Genomic DNA, 9,744 nt, shown 5'->3' with positions numbered 1-9,744 from the left:
ACTGTACATGACAAATATGTTGTTGTTCCAGCAGACAAAGCCCAAAACAACATTTTTTGTGTTTGCAAAACGTTTTACATCAAATGTTTATTATCCGATGTAGACGTAGAAAATAACAGTAGTGATAAGACCTATACTGCCACCACAGTCTTCAAAAAAGAGATTGTGGGAAACCATAAATCTGTGCTATTCTACCAAGGACGATGATTTTGATTTACTAGATTCCTAAACTCCACAATAATCCATACAAACAACGTTTCATAGCTGGATCGGCAAAATGTACCACCAAACCTCTTTCAAAACTTTCAACTAATATACTCACAACTGTCAAAGAGGGTCTACAGTCCAAACACAACACTTGTTACTCCCGAAGTGGTATTAATTCAATGTGGATCCTGAAAAATTCGAAAGATCTTTTGGAGACAATCAGTTCAAGACTATTATCAGAATATAATAGCATTAAAAGCTATGACTTTTCAACACTGTATACTGCTATTCCCTATACCAGTTAAAATACCGACTTTATACATCGTAGTTTTTCCAAAAAAGATGGTACACCTAGATACACATATACAGTTCATGGTAGAGATTCCTCATACTTTGTAAGAAACAAGTCCAAATAATCTTCCAAATATGCAGAGGAAAATGCTGGATTTTTTATCGACAACATATTTATCCAGTGTTTTGGACGTGTTTTTCAACAAACGGTCGGCATTCCAATGGGAACAAATTGTGCTCCTTTACTTGCTGACCTATTCCTTCACTCTTATGAGGCTGACGTTAGAGCTGATTTGATCCGAAAGAAAGAATATCGTTTGGCTAGATCCTTTAATCTCAGTTTCCGCTATATAGATGACGTATTATCATTAAACAATTCTAATTTCGGGGATTTGATACATCGCATCTACTTCAAGGAACTTGAGATAAAGGATACTACAGACAGTGTAAGGTCAGCTTCATGTCTTGACCTACACTTAGAAATCGATGGTAAAGGAAAACTTTTGACCGAACTTTACGAAAAACGTGATGACTTTTCATTCAGAATTGTCAACTTTTCTTTCATCTGTGACAACATCCCTTCAGCACCTGCATGTGGAGTGTTCATATCACAACTCATACGTTATTCCAGAGCTTGCCGAAACTACTCAGACTTTTTGTATTAGTGTTAGAATTCTAACAAATAGGCTTCTGGAACAGGGTTATGTTGCTACAAGATTGAAGTAATCACTACAGAAGTTTTATGATCGTAAGAAAGAATATTGTTTGACTAGATTCTTTAATCTCAGTTTCCGCTATATAGATGACGTATTATTATCTTTAACCAGTTCTAATTTCGGGGATTTGATACATCGCATCCACACAAAAATAATTGAGATAAAGAATACTACAGACACTGTGAGGTCATCCTCAGACTTTGAAATCGATGATAAAGGAAAACTTTTGACCAAACTTTACGACAAATTTGGTGACTTTTCATTCAGAATTGTCAACTTTCCTTTCATCACTACAGAAGTTTTATGGTCATCATCATGAACTCGTGGATTGTTATGGTGTATCCATCTGCACCATGAAAACTGATTTATTGAACGGGTCATAGTTTTCCTTTCCTCGTTTGTCTACCCCGGACTTTTTTTGAGTAACTGGGCAGGTGTTTCTAGAAAAGCAGAGGACGCTTATCCTACCGATGCATCTGGTCCATGCTCCCAGTATTTAGTGGAGTTCGAGTCTGATTTGCTTTTGTTACTTTGTATGTATGATTTTAGTTGCTTTATGTTCTTTGTTGTGTATGTCTGTTTTCCATGTCTGGTCTTTGTCCCCAAATTAAATTCTTTTGACTACCGCTATAACCGTGGTTCCCTTGATTACTCTTTGATGAATGAATTGTTTTATCTTGGTAAACTGCCTGGTTCCATAAGTGATCATTTTGGCTTTTCCTAGAATATATATTTTATTCACAATTTCACAAAATAATGTAAATGTTGAGGTAATTCAGTCATTAATGGTAGACGATTAAATGCTTCTGAATACAATTGCCCTAAACCAAAATATCATTTTCCAAATAAACTAATTTGTGTGAACAGATTTTTTGTAAAAGAAATACGCTATGTTTTAAATAACAAACAAAATCATTACTATATCAAACAAAACTCAAATATCAAATGATACGTAAGGTAAGAAAATACGTGGAGCTGAAGTGTTATTTATTGTCGGTAATGTATATCACCAATTAATATATTGCGAATTATTGTGTTTGCTTAAATGTTTTAAAGAAGTAAATAGAAATCACAAAGCAAGTCTCGGACAAGCTTCAACTTCTCATCACTTGAAACCGGCAGTTTGTTTATTAAACGATTAATATTAACGGTTGTCAAGTCTAAGGTAACGAAAAACTTAAAAAAAGCCCAAGTATATCTATACTGAAATAAAAAAAAATGTACCCAGTAACAAAGAAGTTGTATTCTGTGAAACAAACACGATCATCGTAGATTTTTTTAATTATGAGTTCCAAGTTTCAGATGATTTCTATCAAAGCTTCTAAATTTTAGCTGACCAGATATTAATAGATATTTAGTAAATATCTCCAAAACATTAAGACACGGGCGTAAAAGTAACAAAAAGTATCCAAAATTAGGGCACTATATTAGCGTGATAAGATTATTTTCGATACGATTGAATACTACATACCTCACATTGAAATGTCTCACTGAACAAAGGCTGATAACAAACTAAGGTTCATATAATTGTTGAATATAGGTACAGAGTCTTATTATGGGACTTAACCTTGGGTGTCTGTGAACTCTCAGTCGTGTAAGAGTCTTAATTTCTTTCCACTTATAAAAAAAACTGTTAATTACAAAACAATAAATGTTATGCTTCAGGTAATTCTGCATGTGGTGTTTCGGTAACAACCGTTTGCTAACAATGATTCATGGCAACCAATTCAACAATAATGGAGACAATAAAATTACATTTGTCAACAAAACAGTAAGGAGCTACGGCAACAAAATCACCACTAATGGAGAAAATGGTATTACGTTTGTCGTCAAAACAGTAAATATCCATGGCAACCAAATGAACAATAAGGGAAGCAATGGTATAACACTTGTCAACAAAACAGTTAGTATCCATGACAACCAAATTAACAATAATGGAAACAATTGAACTACATTTGTAAACAAGCAAGTATCTTTGGCAACAAAAACCAACAACAAAATTAAACAAAATAAAAAAAAAACAATGAAGAGAATTGTATTACAACAATGAAAATAACATTAAGTATCAAGGGCAACCAAATTGAAAATAAGGGAGACAATGGAATAAAATTTGATAGCAAACAGTAAGTAACTATGGCAACATAGTCAACAGTGATAGAGATAATGGTATAACATTTGTGAATAAGACAGTAGGTATCCATGGCAACAAATACAACAATAAAAGATACAATGGTATTACTTTTGTCAACAAAACAGTAATTATCCGTGGCAACAAAATTAACAATAATGGAGGCAATGGTATTACATTGGTCAACAAAATAGTAAGTTTCAATGACAAAAAAACGTAATAACGGAGACAAGGGTATTTCATTTTGTAAACGAAACACAAAGTGTCCATGGCAAGCTATCGCTTGGAGAAATATAAGACAACATAATTGTCCAGTCTGTGGTAAAACAATAATAAAATCGAGTCTCCATGGTTTATTTGTGAATTTCTCTCTTACAGGTGTTTTCTTATATTGCTGTTTAAGCTCAAATGAGGAAATCAATGTCTTCAAAAGATGATCGGCATGACATTTTAACACCTTAGCTAGGGCTTAAGAAAGGAATGATAAGGAGAAAGCAAGGGACTAATATAACTGTGGATCTATTGAATTGCCTCAGTAGAAGGCTTTACGGTCGAAGCGTTTTACAAACAGAATATTGAAGATATATAAAACAACAAAATAGAAAAATAAATTATTAAGTATGATCAGTTATTTTTAGAGGTTTTTCTACTGCAAGACGGTTCACAGTCACCCCATTGTACCTAAGGCTATGCACTTTGTGTGTATTGTTTGTCTAAATCGTCATCGATGATCTTAAGATCCATCTTTTGAGTTGTACATCACTGCAAAATCTGACTGGGACGCTTGATGAGCTCGTTGAAACAGCTTCGTCGTTAATTGATCAACACGCTCCATTACAAACTAAAAGTATCGTACTTCGACCATATACAGATGATATACGAGAGAACTAAGTACCGTTAAACAAGATAGACGAAAAACCGAACGGAAAATGCAAAAATCTCAGTTACCTGTTGACAAGCAAATATGTCGTCAAAAGTATAACATTGTTAGTAAGCTTGTTCTTAAGATAAATAAATAAATAAATTAAAAAAGAAAAAAAAAATATTTCAATAACAAAATCGCCGAAATAGGAAACGATTCAAAATAATTGTTTAAGCTTACAAATCATAGGCAAAATAAGAGAAAGAATCTTGCCTTCGATCGAAGATCACTATTTACGTGTGAACCTTTTAGGTAAATATTTCATTGGTAAAATTGATGAACCTTGCCTTTCGGATATAAGCACATAGATGAAATCTAATATGCTATAATTAAATCAGGACAAGGCTAAATCAATAGTGTTCGGCCCTAAACATCGGCTTAAAGATCTCAAGCATTGTCACTTGCAGTTTGACAGAAGTACCGTTTCTAACTCACCTGTCGTTAAAAATCTTTGCTTTCACCTTGACGAAGGGTTTAACATTGAAAAACACGTCAGAAAGCTAGTGAAATCGTGTTATGCTCAATTACGATCTATTGGAAGAATACGACCATACTTCTCAGAAAACGCGTGTAAAACTCTTGTTGCAACACTAGTAAAACCACGAATGGACTATGGTAACAGTCTTCTACATGGTATAAACAACAACGTTATGTCAAAATTACGAAAAATTCAAAATAGCGCAGCACGCCTTGTCAAACGGAAAAGAAAGTATGATCACATCACACCTGACAAGCCCCTGTTTATCTTCAAAATTTGATAACTTTACATATTCCATGGTACTGTCAAAACCTAGAGTACGGACAAAAACATATGAAGATAGACAGTTCAATAAAGCAGCATCGACACTATGAGATACTTTACCATCGAGTATCCGTCATGCTAAATCAATGGATATTTAAAAAAAACAATTCAAGACCTACTTTTTCAGACGTGCTTTAGCTATTATATGTAATTCTATAGCGGTTATTTTTTAGGTGTTAGTTTGTATATATATGACATTTTATATCTCATTCTATGATCGTATTTATTTTTCTTATTGGTAGCAAATAGTTAATTTTTTATTGCTTATTTTTTCAGAGTAAATGATTTTATCATACTAAGTTATTATTTTGTATCCCTTACTTTTGACTCATAAAGTTCATTGCCTTTTTAGTCAATTAGTTTTTTTCTATATGTTGTTAATTTATATTTTTTGTATGTTTGTAATTCATATTTTATAATTTTTGCTAGTGAAGCGCCTATAGTAGTGCTAAATTATATATAGCACTATATAAATAGTGTATAATAATGTATAATAATCTGTCTGTTTCTTTCATTCCATAGGATCTGTCCCATGAAGGGGAAGCTATGAACATAGACATAGGAGAAATGACAGTCAGATAACCATGTAGATGTGGCAGATGTTTTCCTCCACCGAGAAGAATGTGTATCTGGGCTACAGTCGAGTATAACAGCATTTTTTTTTATAACAATGGTACATATATAACTTCTTTTGCTTTTAAGCTCACCTGGTCGTTGTTGTCGTTAATAATTTTTCAAATTTCTTCTCCCCTGAAATTACTGAACTAATCAGAACCAAACTTTGTATGAGTGTTTCATATAGTATTCTGCATAAAACTAAAGTGGGGAATTTTTTATCTGTCAAAAATATGGCCGAAGTTACTAAAAATCGAACATAGGGGTCATACAGAGTTTAACGTATATATCTCCAAATTCTAAATGTTCTTTGTAACCTGTTAGGCCACGTTGTAGTTACTGCCCTTTTTATGTGTTTTTTTTTTTCTCAATTTGTAATATTAATACTTTAAAAAATCTTCTACTCTGAAAATACTTAACAAATCAAAAACAAACTTTGTATGAATGTTTCTGCATAGAAGTTAGTCTTACTATTATAAACATGTTATGTGTTCTTTTAATTGACAGTTATTAAAATGTTAATGTTTTATGGTGCTATTATACTTAAAACTTATATTGGTTTATTTCTCCACCTCAAATGATAACCACGAATATCTGAGCTGAAGTGTCAGTTTTGTTTGTTACTATTATTAGATTGCTATAGAGGGTAATGGTATCTATGACAACCGAGACCATGGTGTAATTAGCCAGGGAGAAATTGTCATCGAAAACAATGACGTTGTTGGTAACCAGAGAAGTGCAATACAGTTAGACAGAAATTCATTTGTTAAGGTTATTTATTTTGTATAAATAAAAAAATATCAATCATATAAATATTGTCTCAGCATATACCAAATACTTATCAAGTTCAAATTTCAAAATAAATTGTATACAAGAAGTATTCAAAACCAAAAATATTTAAATTGAAAGTTGAGTCTATATATAAGCATTGACGAGTTTTTCCAAAGTATGTCAAAGGATCTTCATTATTGTAGCTAGCAGGTGAATGCTTGGAAATTGTAAACTTCTATAAATGTATTAGCTTTTGGCTTGTATAATTTTTTTTATTATATAGATAGCACTGTTTTATCGAATGTTCTCAGTGTAATAAATTTCGATAATTCAAACTGAAATAAAGTCGGTAATTTCACTCTCATGCATTCTCCCGCCAAAATGTTACAACTTTGATATCAATCTGCCAATCATAGAATTCAAAATTCATATTGAAAATATTGATAAATTATGAAGAAAATCTATATAAAAAATAAGATAATCAATTGTTTATCATGAATAACCAAAAGATTATCTTTTGTTCTGCACACTCGTTTAATCTAGGCATTCTTCAACACTTGTGATCATATTTTGTTATTCACTCTTCCCAATTAATTATCCTACTAAGAATACATTGTGTTTTTCAATGCTAGAAGATTGCATGATCATAGATTACTATGCTACAAATTACTGAAGGTTCTTACCATAATAATAAAGTCATTTATAAAAATGAAGTGGCAAAAACAAGACCTATTGGAAATAACTTTAATTTGAAAAATTGGCACTATCTTTTTGATATTGATTAATGTGACCACAGGCACTATAGAAAAAATTGAAATTCACATAAGTGTTTTTGTTTATCCCCAAAACACTCAAAGCATAAGAAGAAATATTTTGAATTAAAATATATTATATTTTTTCTATGATGGCACTTATTTCCACAAAAAAATGTACAAGATTCCCTGTATAACATGCTAGTCTAATAGAATCCAATACTTTCATCAATAGAAAGAAAATAAGATGAATACACATTTTATTCCAGGTTTGTAAAAACAGAGTTCATTCCCAGAATGATAAAGCCATTGTCATAGCTACGGTATCTGAAGGTCAAATCCATGACAACATACTTTACAAAGGTCACAGTGACCCACTTCATTGTGGCCCTGACTGTAAATGTAATGTGAAAAACAACGATGTTGTAGAAGTGGAACAGAATAATCTGTAAGTACATGTCACGCATTAGGTAATATTTATACTAAAGCAATTGTTCTATTTAAGCAACCAAATGCATTGACAATGTATTTATTGATGAGATACAATCACTGACAGTAAATAACGCTTTGGCTCTGCCTACTTTCTTACTCTTGCATGATTCACCTATAGATGGTAGGGTCACTATCTTGGCCAGCTGCGAAGGCATGTAATACATACATCAAACTGAAATCAAATTTGATTTAAAAATAATAAGGATTGCACTATACTGTAAAAGTGTTGATTTCAGTGGTGTACTAATTTTTTGCTATTTTTGCATAGAATATAAAAGTGTGAAAAATAGTACTCGGGAAATTGTTTTTTTTAACAGTATATAAGTCTTATCATTCTTTGAATCCGAAAAAATTGATGCCCACGAATATGTTTACATGGAAGTATCCGTGAAAATTAGTAGGTTTACAGTATGGACTAGAAATAAAAATTATGTACGAAGTAGAAAAACTTGGTGAAGCCTCGGTTACTGAATAATTTTATTGTTTACTGTCAACTCTAATAGATTTTTTTTTCTAATATTTTTTATTGAAAGTCAGATCTGTGGTATTCATGACACAAGCTGTGCAAAGAATTGGTGGTTATTTCATCAAAAGTCATGAATTTGAAATTATTTTGTTGACCAGCCTGTTCATTTATTTCTCCATCAGTAATTCTTATATGGATGGATATATTTACAGTGGCAAAGAACTTAGCACAAGTAAGCATGGTAAAGATTTCAGTCTATTGAAAGATCCTCCTGCCCGCCCACATATTGAAGCTCCGCCCACAATAATTAGAGCACCTGCCAATCAAATCACTACTGTTACCAGGGTAACCATACCATCTGACAACCAGTGTGAGGATGGAAGCAAGCTTTGTGTCATCTTATAGTAAATATTTATTAATGTTTTTGCCAATGTTATTAATTAAATAACAGTCATTATGAAAATCAGGTGGTGATTCATGCATGAAAAAAGACCATGGAATTCACTTTTCATTTCTAATTCAGAAACAATTACAGACCACATATATGGTCTAAGTTATTCATTCTGTTGTTGGACTTTTGAGTAAAAAATTTATTTAAATTGTGTATGACATCTGCACTTTGCAAGAGTTATCGTTCTTGACTTTGGTTGGGTTCAGTGGGAGATGAATGTATGATTTTCTTCAAAATAAGGAAAAGACTATTGTAACATAAAAATATAGCATATGTGGATTGAACAAGCATCTTTGATGTTTTTTTTTCTACACCATGAATCACCTTTATCTTAATTTGTATGGATTGGTACATAAGGGATTTTGTCTCAGAATTATTACTTAATACTAACAAAAATGTTTGTACTTACATGTAATTTAAGACATATATTTACCATATTGTCTTTTTTTCAGAGCCTTTTTCTTCTATTGAATGAGATGACACTTTTTGTCATAAAAATTTAGTGATGTTTAAATTTAATACTGAAATAGATGTAATGAGTTGAGGATGTTATATCAAAATTTATGGGCAACTTTATCATTTTTCCATCGTTCTTACAGCCTGATATTTTCTCTGGCTACCGATGTGGTATAGTGCATGCAATACAGATAAATAGAAATTAACTGATTTCAGGAATCTGTATCAATTATAAAAACTGAGAAAAGCTAACTAGATGCTCTCGTGGATAACAAGATTTCTCCACTCTCTATAGTTAAATTTTAGATTTAACAGTCTCCTGTGGAGAAATCTTGTGATCTCCTTGAGACTGAAGCAGAATCTATATGTAAACTGTGATTGAGTGTAAACTGTTAATGGAATTAATGGAAGCTATAGTTATTTTAACTGTAATTACATTAAATGTAAACTATATTTTAATCTAAGTTGTATTTACTTTAATGAAAACTTAAACTACTTTAATGTAAATTGTTTTTAATTTAATGTAAACTGTAATTACTTAAATGGAATCTGTAACTATTTTTATGTAAATTACAATTATTTTAATGTAAACTAATTACATTAATGTAAAACTGTAATTACTTTAAAGTGAACTGTTATTATGCACTTGTTATTTATTACATCACTTTAATCATT

The 9,744-nt window shown here is 31.6% G+C and overlaps 1 protein-coding gene across 1 annotated transcript; it reads left to right on the top strand.

The window, feature by feature from the left end:
- Positions 1 to 2,922: 2,922 nt before the first annotated feature.
- On the top strand, positions 2,923 to 9,744 carry LOC148597667 (uncharacterized). Its single transcript, XM_088562055.1, has 6 exons — positions 2,923 to 3,117; positions 5,589 to 5,639; positions 6,315 to 6,452; positions 7,474 to 7,652; positions 8,375 to 8,566; positions 9,213 to 9,744. Exons 1-6 carry the CDS (start codon positions 2,923 to 2,925, stop codon positions 9,244 to 9,246), a joined length of 789 nt encoding a protein of 262 aa, XP_088418181.1. The 3' UTR covers positions 9,247 to 9,744.

The sequence above is a fragment of the Perna viridis genome, chromosome 14 (assembly GCF_037379345.1).
Source record: "Perna viridis isolate PV_CMFRI_1.1 ecotype Kerala chromosome 14, ASM3737934v1, whole genome shotgun sequence".
Lineage (NCBI taxonomy): Eukaryota > Metazoa > Mollusca > Bivalvia > Mytilida > Mytilidae > Perna > Perna viridis.
This window is presented reverse-complemented; position numbering and strand designations above follow the sequence as displayed.

Excerpts from the sequence above, each read along its gene's own strand:
- LOC148597667 (XM_088562055.1), top strand. The coding sequence starts at position 2,923 with ATGATTCATGGCAACCAATTCAACAATAATGGAGACAATAAAATTACA. Across the intron at positions 5,640-6,314 it reads TAGACATAGGAGAAATGACA|ATTGCTATAGAGGGTAATGG; the intron begins GTCAGATAACCA and ends TACTATTATTAG. Across the intron at positions 7,653-8,374 it reads GAAGTGGAACAGAATAATCT|TGGCAAAGAACTTAGCACAA; the intron begins GTAAGTACATGT and ends ATATATTTACAG.